General features: G+C 36.8%; 1 protein-coding gene and 1 non-coding gene across 2 annotated transcripts; both read right to left on the minus strand.

Moving 5' to 3' along the window:
- Positions 1-2,237: 2,237 nt before the first annotated feature.
- TRNAT-GGU (transfer RNA threonine (anticodon GGU)) lies at positions 2,238-2,310 on the minus strand. Its single transcript has one exon. It is a non-coding gene; the product is annotated as a tRNA-Thr (tRNA).
- Positions 2,311-2,997: 687 nt separating this feature from the next.
- LOC149942879 (NPC intracellular cholesterol transporter 2 homolog a-like) lies at positions 2,998-11,832 on the minus strand. Its single transcript, XM_090177835.1, has 5 exons — positions 11,635-11,832; positions 10,825-10,941; positions 5,280-5,479; positions 3,227-3,303; positions 2,998-3,163 (listed from the first exon to the last, which is right to left on the minus strand). Exons 1-5 carry the CDS (start codon positions 11,711-11,713, stop codon positions 3,127-3,129), a joined length of 510 nt encoding a protein of 169 aa, XP_090033961.1. The 5' UTR covers positions 11,714-11,832; the 3' UTR covers positions 2,998-3,126.
- Positions 11,833-14,255: the final 2,423 nt, after the last annotated feature.

Here is a 14,255-nt window from a genome sequence, read left to right on the forward strand (position 1 = left end):
TAACTTTCTCGCACGTACTGTCCATAGATATATGAAATAGCATAGATACCGTACGCTGGACACGGGCCCGTGGGAAGAAGACGGAAGGGAAAGCTAGCGGAAGACCCATATTTTCTGGATGCGCAACGTAATAGTGCCATCTATCGGTTCAAAAATTAGTATTTGTAAAAAAGAACGTGGTAGATTACTAATATTAGGCCTAATAATATGTTGATAGCCCTAGAGTAACGTGGAGTTGAAGTCAGGAGTCAATTTGTTTTTGCTTTGGTCGAAAGATGGCGCTATAACGTAGCACCTAGGTAGCACATCCAGAAAATACGCGTTTTCTGCTAGTTGTCGCTTCCGTATCAGTCTCTATAATATATCTATTAGTGAAAATCTCTAGTAACCTTGCGTTCTGTCGCCAGGGGCGTAGGAACCAGGGGGGGGGGCAAGGGGGGCAATGCCCCTCCCTAGAATTTTACTGGGAGGGGCAACTAATGTTATTGCCCCCTCCAACTTTTTGGTCAGTTGAAATATTCGCAAAGCTCAAATTATCATTTTAAAAGCATATAAAGCTTACAGAACCTCAACTGTGTTTAAATTTCAGTCTTTTCCCGCCAATGTATATAGTAGACAAATGTACAAATGCATTCGGAGAAGCTACACTAAATTAAAAATTCAAAACCATACTCCAGACCACTTTTGGTTTTACTTTGCCCCCTCCAACTTCTAGAAGGTTCCTACGCCCCTGTCTGGCAACTAAGCACCGACCAAGCCTCTCGTAGTGATAGTTGAACAGAATAGTTCATAGCCGTCTGTAATACATTCCATATTATCGAGAAATTCGAGAGGGCGGCATTAGGGTTTTTTGAAATCCTACAGATGGCGGTAATATGGAGAAAATAAGAAGCGGGAATTTTCAAAGTTAAAATTTTGCTTCACCCTAAGCCTTAAAATATCAATGTAATTATGAAAATATAACAAAGTACTTTATCACTTAAAGCATTTTTGATTGTGAAAATATCACAAAATACTTTATCAGTTAATATATATGATTTTAAAAATATTAACCAAGCGAATAGAGTGACTAATATCACAATATATCACAGCACATGTTTGTACAAAATTTTAACTAGGAAATGCTTACTACAAATACGCTGATTTTAGTCTAAGTTCAAGGTAACTGGTTTATTTTCATTGTCATTGGGAATCTTTTCTAAAATTGTCCGTTCCCATTTACGTCGAAGTTTTTCATTTTGAGGAAATTGTGAAAACTAACCTTAGTTAAAGCAGCGTCAGTTTGCTTTTTAGTCAACAAGCAATTTTTGATCAAACAATAATGAACTGTGGTGGAACTAAATAAAAGCAGACAATTCTTTCATGTCAATTGCTTACATGTGTAACGTTATCATAGAAAGTAAACAAAATAAGCCTTAGCTTGATGTATTAAAACGTTTGAAAAATCACACCTGCCACCGTTTAAATGCAGCACTTGACTAGCAAGCTGAGGTCACACGGGTGGTTTTTCCTCCATATTACCGACATCTGGCGGTTATCAAATGCGGAAGCTAAGAGCCAGATTAATAAAAAATTAATGTTCATAATATGGCCTGTATTGCTCAGTTAGCCTTCCGATTTAATAATAATAATAATCAGCTAGGCTAATACCCAAGGCACCACCTTAGGCCTACCGTGTAAAAATGTTGGGAACAGTGAGTGCTCTTAGATTCTTGGTCCATGCATGGGCCAATAAAAGATATTCATCTTGGCCCATGGTCCATGCTCGACCGAAACGCCAGCTAGAGCTAGGGCCAATTTACGGCGCCTCGACGCGTTTTGCTTGCTTGGAGCGTTGTACATTGTAGTTGCCTCTCTGGTGGTATTCGTCCGCGTAAAAACTCTAAAAAGGAGAGAGAAAAAGGGGGGGAGGATTCTTGAAAAGTGCCGTGCCTCAAAAATGCAATGATGCCTACTCCCCCTATTTACTCCTGCTCTTAATGATAGTCTGTTTCAACAAAGACGACAAAGCATCATGTGGATATCGATCAAAAAAGTTCCTCGGGTGGTTAATAATCTTTGAAAGTGTTAGGTAAAAGCCGTTGCCCGAGAAGAAGCCTATTTAATTGAAGAAGCAGCCATGGGCTATTGTAAATCGAAATGTTTTCAACAATAAAAATAACATTTAGAAGTTTCATTTAAATCAAGGAATACCTCTGCGTATTGTTCCATACCAGAGTGACTGAGAAAAACCATATCACCTCGGGTAGGAATCAAACCTACGACCTTTGGGTTACCGTCCCAACGCCACTACCATTGGACTACCGAGGCCACGAATAATCAGGCCTCGGACATCCAATTTAAGAATGACTCGATCTGGTTCACATTATTGACGGGATACATTTAACCCGTTGTTGACGGTGCCGTAGCATTTTACGCCAACTAATTTATAACAGGACCTTGATAGCCTGTAGTCATAACATTCCTGCGTAATTATAATTTATCAAAAATAACATTTACTTTGACGAAATAATTATATATTACTTGAATCGGAACCTAAAATTAATTATTATAAACATACCCTTCGTAGTTATTTTCGTATTTGAGATGTAAAAGTATTTTGCTCGTATCAAATTAATTTGTAGTAATTCTAACCAACACTGAACGATTGATATTTTTATATATTTTATACTTCAGGTATAATAGTAATTAACATAATTTTTTTGGAAAATGAGTTTTATTTCACGTATATTATTAGTTTACATATCAAAACGCGAGATCTCATTTTGGAAACCAAAATGAGCAACTAAAATCTGTCGACAAAAAAGGGGAAAGAAATCAAGAGATACAACTCTATAGATTATTTCACACATAAATAAAAGTCCTAAATAGGCATCTATTAGGGGTTTTTTGGTTAGAGCTGTTTATTTCATGTTATACTGTCTGTTATAAACGAAAGTAACGTGTTGTCTCGGTGGAAAAAAAGCACTTGTAAATAAAATTTGAAGTAAACGGCTATTATTCGAAAAATATTATCTTTTTTAATATAAAATTAATGATCAGTAAAAACTCCCGAATTTGAATAGTAGGGAGCTGAACATCGTGCAAAGGTTCTCTGTGATACGCGACCTAAAAACGTCTTCGTTCCTAGGACTTGCATTTCTTTTCGGTTTGCTTGTTGCACCTTTAATTTAAGTTTCCGTTAATTTTCTCATTTCGTCGGCGAAATAAAATTTTTCCTACTTACTGGATTTTAACATTAACAGATGTGCAAGATAACTTCGTACTACCGTCCACAAGTTCGAATTCAACGGGAACGAACCACTGCGAAACCAATAATCTTAGTCGATAGTTCAAAGTAATAAATAATAATAATAATTAAATAATCAGCTATGCCAAGGCTATGCTAATACCCAAGGCACCACCTTAAGTAACGGTCAAAAAGTCCCGAACAGTTTAGGAAAAGAGTTAAATCCGCCATTTTCGGTGTGGAGAAACAGCTCTGCCAGGCAAAACAAATCTCAGACGGCCAAAAAAAAAGAAAGAAGTGTGGTCCATTGAGTTGGGAATATTAATCTAGAGGTCCAATCAAAACGTCGGATTTTAGTATTTAGCGAAACAAGTTTTTAAAAATAAGAATACTGCCGTCTGCTCCCAAATGACGAGAAAACTTTATCATTCTACCCGTGGCGCCGTCTATCTCTCAATGGTTCGTTCAAATAAGACGCGTTATCCGGCAAAAATATTTTTTTTTCAAAAATAATCGATGGCGCCACGGGTCATATGATAACGTTTTCTCGTCATTTTAGAGGAGACGGCACATTCGTAATTTTCTAAAACTTGTTTCGCGGGGAGCAGATTTGATTGGATCTCTAGATTAATATTCCCAACTCAATGGTGTGGTCAGATTAAAGTATTTTTTTGAAATCATCGTTGCCAGGTTCTTAAAATAAAATTATCGTACGCCTGAAAATTTTAAATAAATTTAAAATTCATGGAAATATTAACTTGGTTGAAGTTATGGTTATGAGAAATGCAAAGTTTGGAATAATCTATTGAAAAAATCTTGTCTAAAACAAATAATCTAAATGAAAAGTTGCAGTTTTAACATTATCGTATTCTCAGACTGAATTATAGAAATTAGCCTACTATATAATTCGCAATTGAAATTATCGTACTGCCTAAAATTTGCTCGAAATTATCAACATATACTATAATTATCGTACGTCTGGTAACGCTGTATGAAATACACCGAAAATGGCCAAGTTTCGTTTTCCCGCCAAATGTGGACCTAGGAAATGAATATTTGGTAATAGTATCAAAAACAAATAATACATTCTAAACAAAAAGTGTTGAACTTCGCGAGTTCTGTAGCTTTGGCTATGGTTTTTGTATGAAATTTCTTTAGCAGACGACATCATCTGTAACCAATAGAAACTATTTTAAGACGGAGTCACGACAACGTCAGAAAAATAGTACGATTGTACGAAGGGAGGCTCGGCGCTCGGCTAAAATAAAATGGCCACGAGCTGCGAGTTACGTTTAAATTTAGAACGGATATCTAATTATTAATTAATTACCACTGTTATTACTACATTATGAGCAATGTTACCTTTATATTAAGTCATTTATATACGGTTCATAACATATAATTACTTCATTTGCGTTCCAATCGAGTTCCAATAAGCTTTGGATATGAACCAAGGCCTAACTCTCACCTCAACGGTAACACATGGCCAAGGTCATAAAAATACACGCGTTACAAAATGGTACCAAAATGTAAAACTTTTGGTGGGCGCCAAGTGTTTTGAAACCTTTATGTACGAGTATATTTTGAAATTAATAAATATTTCCGGTCAAATGATTATTTTAAAATTTACAACCTCCACGTGCTATTCTAACACATGGTATAATGAGAACCAATCAGCTATACTAAATATTCAAGATTATTTTATAAAGAAAAATTATAACAAATTAATGTAGGGTGCTAACGGCAGAATTGAATTTTCTTACCAATCATCGTAACGTCTGCTAATAAATATTATTTTTATAATTATGATTTCACGGACCTTTTTCGAACGGGCAATGACACTACTTCTTAAGATCTTAAGAAATTCGGCTTCGCGAAAGGTGGGCGTAGCACTTTGATATTTGCCTACGCCAGACATTTTGTGGGCATCGAAAATTTAACGTAGGAACCACACTTTTTGTAAAGAATATATTATTTATTTTTGGTAGTTTCGATATGGACTATTCTAGTTATATTTCAGCGTAACAAAGTAGCCGAATGCGGTACAAACCTCTGGGAATCGGGATCGGATGTAGAATTCGTAGGTGGTGATGTAGGTTTTTCCAGGTACCAGACCGTTTCCCTCGCATTTGATCCCGTCAGTGGAAACTGTGCTTTTGCAAAGTTCAGCGTTGCGAACGTACGGAACGCGCACTTTCATCACCTGTCCGTAGACCCACATCTTCAGACCACGTGTGGCTTGAGTGACAGCTGCAAAGGGACAAATCGAACAAAAGTGTTTTAGAACTTTTAATAATAACGTCGAGTCACTTGATCATTTTCGACGATTTTCTTTTGACGTTTATAGATTAAGCTGGTTTCACACTCGACGGAAAATTAGCAGAGTAAAGTTGAACGTTAGCTGCGGTATATCGAATGAGAATCAATTTTCAGCTCGGCGTTTATTATCGTCTTTCCGGCATATTTTTCGTCGAGTGTGAAACCAGCTTACAACTTTGGATTCGAATATTTCGTAACTTGAAGACCACGCCATCTAGGAGCAACAAACACAAGGAGATCGCGGCTAGCCTTTAAACACGCTAACGCAATGTTGTGTACAAATTTCATTGGACGAACCTTTACGTTGAGCGTTTTACGGAAAGGGGGAAGACAATTTCCGAATTTTTCCCTTCCGACGGCAGCATGTGCTAAATGCGTCTAACCAATGAAAAAGGTACGCGAGAAAATGTACGACTTTTGACGGGTTGCGTTTTCCTTGTGTGGGATGCTGTGCAGGGCCGAATCTAGCATCTGTAGACCCCTAAGCTGACCTGTGGTCAGTGACGGCGATCCCGTGGGGGCTCTGGGGCTCTAGCCCCCACGGGGAAAAACAAACGAGGGCAGAGCCCCCACAGAAATAAAATTGAGGAAAAATAGTAATCAGGGAATATTTATAATCTCACAGCCTTTATTTGTGTCCGAATTCAGTCTTTTAAATGGCTTTAAAAGACGCTTGTTGACTTTGGCCTGAGGTTTCGCCTTGGATATTAGACGCAATTAGCATTAAGATGATATAACCGTAAAATTGATACAGAAAATCGCCGCGTCGTGTTCCCTATTTTACCTAAAATACCTTCGTAAAGTATGTGGCCAAGAAAGGCTTAATTATCTATCCATGTACGCAGATATTTTTTCAAAGATATCGACTTCACTTTTATTATCAATATATTCAATGACGGATGAGATATTAGAAAGAACACTTTTAAAAAAAAAATATATATATACTAGTAAAATTTAGAGCTGTACCTTTTCTCGCTTAAGTTTTAAGTATATGGATTTTTTGATAAAAAAATAATGGCCCGTGCCCCCACAGAAATGTTTTCCGATCGCCGCCGCTGCCTGTGGTGCGGGCCCTTCTGGGGAATCCTAAAATCGTTTTTTAAAGAAATTTTTATTACTAATAACCTCAAGGGGTTGGTCACTCCGCGAACTCGGTGTACACTGTCGTACCTCTGACTGTGCTAATAAAAACTCTTAAAAATCCGTTCCTTTAACAGTACTAAGTACGCGAACTCGGTGTACAGGTCATCCGATAGTGACTTACCCCTCGAAAAACCTGATTATATGCTTTTAATTTTTGTGGTGCGGGGCCCTAGGCTGCAGCCTAGATAGCCTGTGCGTAAAAACGGCCCTGATGCTGTGTTTGTTGCTCCATATTTTTATTAGTATTAGTTTTCTTTAGCCGTTGAAAAGAATGTCAAGGTACTGACGACGTTGCATGTCGTTCAAACTTCTAGACCGTTTTGCTTAATTTCTCTATAGACGCATTCACATATTGCCTACAGGGAAATATGCAAAAAGGGGCGAAATCCACCCGAGGTACCTTCCTATTTAATAATGTTTGAGATAGATGGCGACACTATAAAGTTTATGAAAAATAAAATTTTTTAAAAAGTTATTAATTAATTACTAAATTATAGTACTTTAAATTCTTATTAAAAATATATAATTTTTGTAATTTAAATTAACAATTAATTTTAACACTCTCCGCCATAGATGGCACTATAATACGATTTTAACATGTAACGTGCCCCCGTTAATGGAGCACAGACTCCGAGAACTCTTCGAGTTTGAACTAAAAGTTGGCAAAACTAGTAAATTGAAAAACTAAATGTATAAAAGATTTATCATATGAAACCATGTTGTGAAAGATTTCCTATTCGCGACCGAATTAAAAAGACATAAGAACGTTTTTCCTAAGATACACTTATCAAAATATAAGCAAACGATGCAAAAAGTATATTAAAATGCAAGTATCATTATTTATTAAGTCAAATTTACGAATAACGATGAGGAAAAACTAATAGCGTCTGCTTTAGCCTCTACCTATATGTCTCAATGTCGAACCAAAGGGGCGTAGCGATAGTTTTCGGTCGCGAATAAGTTAGGGGGTTTAGTACATTTCCCATAAGCGTTTCAGCAGCTATTTTAAAATTATAGCGATTATTATGAATTATAATTAATTATACTTTTGAAAAATAGTAAAAAGTATGCGGTAATAACACTGAGATATATTTTATACTTCAGGTATAATAGTAATTCACATCATTTTTTGGAAATTAGTTTTATTTCACGTCTATTATAGTTTACATATCAAAACGCGAGATCTCATTTTGGAAACAAAAATGAGCAGCTAAAATCTGTTGACCAAAAGGGGAACGAAATCGACAGATAAAACTATATAGATTATTTCACACATAAATACAAGTTCTAAATAGGCAGATCTATTAGGGGGTTATTGGTTAGAGCTGTTTTGCCTGTTTATTACGTATTTTACTGTCTCCACAAAAGCATTCGCGATAGGGAAATTAAGTTCAATAATTTGCAAACAAGAATGTATTTATACTGTCGGGAGAATGCCTAAGTTGAGACTATCTGTGGACGTTATGGTTTAGTTCTCCCATCGTCACAAGAGAAATGTCGCCAGCGTGCTCTTCAATGGCGTCATGACGCCAGTTTTTGGAATTTGATTTTTTAGGTGGACGGAGCTTACCGAGAGGTCGGACATTCAGTGGCGGCGCTAGGGGGTAGGCCAGATAGGCCACTGCCTACCTTAAAATTTTGAGGGCCCCCAAAATCACCCTATAAGGGGCCCCAAAAATTTTTTAGGTATCTCCTAGTAAATAAAACCATTTCTGTTATATTTGGACTCGTTTTACTGTTGTTAGAACTTTTCTCTTCGTCATGTACATCACTATACTTAATTTAATTGAAGCATTTCGTTGAGAAAAGGGGGGTCCCGGGTCGGGGGCCCATTTATTTGGTTTGCCTACCCTCGCGTAAATTCCTGACGCCGCCACTGCGGACATTCAAAGAAATCCCGTACACTTTCCAAGAAATCCGAAACCAAGCCTGGAGTTCTTAAAAATCTCAAAATACGGCAAGAAATCCGGCAAGAAATCCAGAAATCCGGCAAAAAATTCCAGAAATCTGACAAAAAATTGTAAAATCGCGAAATCGACAAATTACGAAATCGCGAAATCCTTCGAGAAATTGCAAAATCATGAAATCCGACAAGAAATCCAGGAATCCGGCCAAAAAATCGAGAAATTACAAAATCGCGAAATCGGATTAGAAATCGAGAAATTACAAAATCGTGAAATCCGACGAGAAATCTAGAAATTGCAAAATCCCGAAATCCGACAAGAAATCGAGAAATTTCCAAATCGCGAAATCCGACAAGAAATCGAGAAATTTAAAAATCGCGAAATCCGACAAGAAATCGAGAAATTTCAAAATCGCGAAATCCGACAAGAAATCGATAAATTTCAAAATCGCGAAATCCGACAAGAAATCGATAAATTTCAAAATCGCGAAATCGAATAAGAAATCGAGAAATTTCAAAATCGCGAAATCCGACGAGAAATCGAGAAATTTCAAAATCGAAAAATCCGATGAGAAATTGCAAAATCGAGAAATCGGATAAGAAATCGAGAAATTTCAAAATCGAGAAATCGGATAAGAAATCGAGAAATTTCAAAATCGAGAAATCGGATAAGAAATCGAGAAATTTCAAAATCGAAAAATCCGATGAGAAATCGAGAAATTTCAAAATCGAAAAATCCGATGAGAAATTGCAAAATCACGAAATCCGATGAAAAATCGACAAATCCGGCAAGAAATCGAGAAATCTGACGTGTAATCTTAAAACCTAACGGGAAATCAAGAAATCCGACGTGAAATCTAGTACACATTTTTGGTGAATGTCCGACCCCTCGAAGCTTACTCTTCGAGCACGAAAATCGTTTCAATGTGGTTACTCTCCGAAGTATAAATGTAATGTTATTTGCTCGAAACATGTACGTTCGTAGAAAATAGTGCGCAACAAACTACGTCGTAAAGTGAAGTAATATACGCGATAAATTTTGGGCCACTATACAGTGTACACATCCGCGGTTTGAATTGGAAGGTACATGTTACATTTTATTAGCCCAAAATAAATAAATATATTATAAACCTCTGATATAATTTATCACGTATGATTATTAGTTATCCTTAAATCAGTTTTTGTTTAAAAATCGCAAAACCTACAGTTTTGTACATTGCAGTTTCTCATAATATATTGCAAAAAATCTAGACAGATTATACCTTAGCTTGTATATATCATAAATTCGAGTTATCGCTAAGCGGAAACTCTCAAAAACTCCAAAAACTTAAGCGTTCTTTAAAATTAAGAGCGTTTTTTTGTATTTATTTTGAGATCCAATATTGTGTTTTGAACTATATCTTTAATAAATATCCTTAATTCTATATCCGGAGTACTTTTCTCATTATCATATATTTGTTTCCATTTTAATAGTTATTTATCGGTTAGAATGAACAAAGAAACGGGTGGGAGCCAACTTTTAAGCTTTTTGCATACACCGCTCTTTTAACTCTCAAACTACTTCAAATATCGTATCGCGTCGCAGCTTTACGATAAAGTACTCGGATAGTTAAAAGTTCGGAACAGTTTAATATTAATTAAATATTTTAAACTAAAAAAAGAGAGGTTGCGATGTTGTCAAAATAGCAAAAGAGGTTTCGATGTAGTCAATAACAATTAGCTAGGCTAATACCCAAGACACCGCAATAGGCCCGAGTCAGCGAGCTAAATGCTCTAGTTATCTAGGATAGTATTTGACCTTAAATGGACGGTTCCAATTAGATAATTGTCCGATTAAAGTTTCTCCTAACCTAGTTCTAAAATGAAGAGGTATCAAACTTGAGAAAGTTCCTTTTGACCTTAATTTGTAAGTTTCAATTAGCGAATCGTCTGAACGTTTCTGGCATTAAGCTAGAAATTTTCTCGAGGTCGTTTTAATATTAGCTAGCTAGGCTAGGCTAATACCCAAGGCACCACCTTAGGCCTAAGTCGTCAAGCTACTTTTGAAGCCATTAATTCAGGTGGCCGGGTTACAACGCGTAGGAGGGTGGTGGCAACCTGCATACCACGCGTTCGAGCCAACAGCTCCCTACACTAGCTATTACCGTTAACCTCAACAAGTTTTTATGGAAGGGGAAACCGAAGAACTCGAGGGAAAACCCCTTAAACCAGTGGGGATAATATTACTTACAGAAGGTGAATTGGACGGTGTGGGTGGTGTTTCTGACGAGGAGGCATCGATCGGGGTTGTCGCAGTCGGAAACTTGCATCACCATATTCGTAGTCTTGCTCGGGACGACCCTCTTACCTGTAAAACAAAGTCTCTTAAGTTTAATTAATTTTTTAATTTATTAATTTCGCTCGTAATTTAAATATAAATAGTTGGCAGATTATACGGAATTATGGAAAAGGTCCTTATAGAGAACAAGATACGATTCTAAAAACAGTCTATTAAGAAGACGGTGAAATGTGAAAATCATTTCGTAGCAAAGAGTAGTCAAAAATTATTCCGAAGAGCGCAAAATGTGATTTTGAAGCTTTCAATGTTTTTGAGAAATGAATTATCACTGTACTCATTGAAATCATGATTTTCCAAAGAATCTTATTTTATTAATATTCCCAAAATAAATTTAGAATAACGCGCCTTTAAATTAATTAACAAAAATCAAATTTGGCTACTGGTAGTACTGCACGACTGACGACTACCTTTGAAATGAATAACAAATGGCACTCTGGTAGCTCTTTATTATAGAGAAACCCTCCTTTATCCCTACAAAGATTTCTCCGTCTTGCTGAGATGATTTTTCACCACTTTCTACTGGTAACGTTTGAGAATAACCAGAGGCAAGACAAGGGGCCTTGTAAGTAACTTTGATTATCCAAAATGTTTACTCCATCTTAAATTTTACAGTCTGACCCTCCATTTGACAAATTTCTGGCTACGCTACTGGTCATGATGTCATTTTCTAACCTTTAAAATAAAGTAAATATTACAACTTACATTCTGAGAGGTTAGGGGTTCCCATAAGGGCCGAGCTGGCTGCCACACAGGCCAAAAGGATGGTTATCCAGGACAACATTTTTTAGTTAAATTCGACTATGGTGGTTGGCGGGGATCGCGCTTTTAAAACGAAGCTGATGAGAAGACTACAACTATGGTAAAAACCCGAGCGAAGTGTCGACAATGGGAGCTGCGGACGACCGGGGCTCCGCTTTATAGACTCATTGGGATCGTCACGTGACCCTTAGTTTCCGAGTAGCTCCCAAGACGCGCGGTTATCTAATAATCTTGAAGAGCGCGACGAGGGGAGGGGAGGGAGACCAATGGCGCCTTATCGAGACATTGTAGTTTTTTTTTACTTCTTCTGTTTTTATTCCAAACGAACAACCGTTCTCCGTGGCCTCTTTAGGGTTATCTTTTCTTTATTTCTCCGCAGATTTGCTCTCTCCTTTTCCAGTTTTATCTAGGCACGGTAGAGATGACAATGCTCGCTGGCTTTTGAACCTTATACGTATTGAAATTGCTTCAATCACCACAGCCGTTTTTTTAATATTTTTATGTGTGTAGTGTTGTTAGGCTCCGGATAAGAAAACACGGTCTCTTATATGTATGAATCAAATCAGAGCTCGCAATATTGTTTCGCTCATGCGCAGTTAGGCTAAAACGAAAGGAAATAAGATGTTATGATGACGTTGTTTAAAGTCGTACTCCTGTTTGAGAGCTTATACGAAACCCTGGTCTAAACTAACATTATTAAAAGGAGCGTGTACTAAATAGGAAAATAGCCTGCTAACCCGTGCTATGCCTGTTTTAAAATGTAACTATAGCGCCAATCACCCATAGTTTCCGTTAAACCTGGTGGCATAAATATGAAATTCGTAGATCCACCTTTAATTCCTTATTTCAATATATATTTTTTTAAGATATAAAACTTACTAATTTATTTCCGTTAAGAAAGGTGGTGATTGTACCTAGAGCCTAGTGCCGTCGATTCAACGCTGCAGTCGCCGATATTTCATCTGGTTTACTTTTCAGCGCGCCGCCGCCGATAAATTTTGATTCCTCAGCCGAATTATTTTTTGGAGATTTTCTACTTAACTATATTTTTTTTCCTTCAAAAACATTTTGGATTTTTTTTTTCAAAATTTTCAAAAGGGAGGAGAAACTTTTGCCCCTTTGCGCCGCCGCCACCGAAAAAATTCAACCCCGCCGAGGATTTTTGAAAAATCGGCGCGCCGCACCGCCGCCGGGTGATTTACGCGAAACGCCGCCGCCGACCAAAATTAAATCGGCGCTATGCTCTAATTATACCCCTTCAGTTTGTTTTGAATGTGTAGATAAAGGGAATAGAATTTGGTTTGGAACACGAACACTCCCAATATTGTACGATAAGTTAAAGTTAATAAAAACTACGTTTGGACTATAATGCAGTTAATTTACGCGAAAATGTAGAATAGTCCATAATAAAAAGGGGGAAAAAAACTAAACCCTAACAAATTTCATAACTTTTATCATTACTTTAAATTTGTTAGGGTTTAGCTGTTTTGCCCCCTTTAACTCCCAATATTGTCCTCTCCATTATAAGGCTTTAAATATTTCTGGCGCTAGTTAGTGAATTCTTGCTCAAATTACGCGTCTTCCATAAAGAAAACGTTGAGGTTATATTCCCATTAACCATAAGTTTATAATATTGTTCCATAAGTTTGTTAAAGGCTAAGTGCGACACGAGAGCGAGCGGACCGAATAGCTCTCGGTAAAAATTTCGCATGTGAAGAATAGGAAGTGTCACACTTATGTTACAATATTATACACTATTGCTTTAACGCCAACATTTTCCGCGTTATTCTTAAAGGGAATATAACCTGTATTTATGTCACCCCACTTTAAAAGAGTTCCAACATTGACGCTGTTTAGTGGTTTGTTGCGGAGGCAATACGAAAAGTAAAGAACGCGATGTTTGTTATATTCCCTTTAAACCGAAATGTAAATTATGAAATTGTAGCTCCGAGGAACGATACATTATTTATAATTTAATCAAAACAAAATAAAATAAAATACAATTATCTTTTATTGATTGACTAAAGTCGGAAGATTATGTTATACCAAAAGTTTATAAAATCATTTTCGGATAAAAGTATGAAAACTCCAATACCCGTAACGTGTTCAAAACCAGAGTTTGGTCGTAATCTATAAAATCAAAGCTCTGATTAAAAAATTAACCACTGAAAATTTTAACATCTAAACATTTTATAAATGACATATTTTTTATTATAATCATGTGTTTATAGAGTAATATCGACGTGACGTATGTCGACGTCACCCATGCTTTTTCCTATAGATAAAAAACTGCCCTCAAAATGGCGGCCATAGCCCAAAGCTACAGAGCGATACTACTCTATAATGATAATTTTCAGCATGGTCAAAGCCGAGATTTGAACCTGCAAACATCGCGGAAAATTGCAGTGCCCAAAATTTCTTCCTCCAAAGTTATATCGTCGCAGTGTGGAACATTTTGTCTTTAACTTCCCGTTTTAACTAAGCTTTCATACTTCCGCCCGAAGAGAGTTATTATAGGCTTTTGTTGCTACTTATTAATAGACAATTGTGGCCAGTTTTGAAAT

The sequence above is a fragment of the Leiobunum rupestre genome, chromosome 6, assembly GCF_980474605.1.
Source record: "Leiobunum rupestre chromosome 6, qqLeiRupe1.1.hap1, whole genome shotgun sequence".
NCBI lineage: Eukaryota > Metazoa > Arthropoda > Arachnida > Opiliones > Sclerosomatidae > Leiobunum > Leiobunum rupestre.

What these genes read in the sequence shown, in the direction of transcription:
- LOC149942879 (XM_090177835.1), bottom strand. Translation starts at nt 11,713, where the DNA reads ATGTTGTCCTGGATAACCATCCTTTTGGCCTGTGTGGCAGCCAGCTCG. An exon ending in CACCGTCCAATTCACCTTCT is followed by an intron (nt 5,480 to 10,824) that starts GTAAGTAATATT and finishes GTCCCTTTGCAG; the next exon opens with CTGTCACTCAAGCCACACGT. An exon ending in TCCGATCCCGATTCCCAGAG is followed by an intron (nt 3,304 to 5,279) that starts GTTTGTACCGCA and finishes TTGGTTTCGCAG; the next exon opens with TGGTTCGTTCCCGTTGAATT.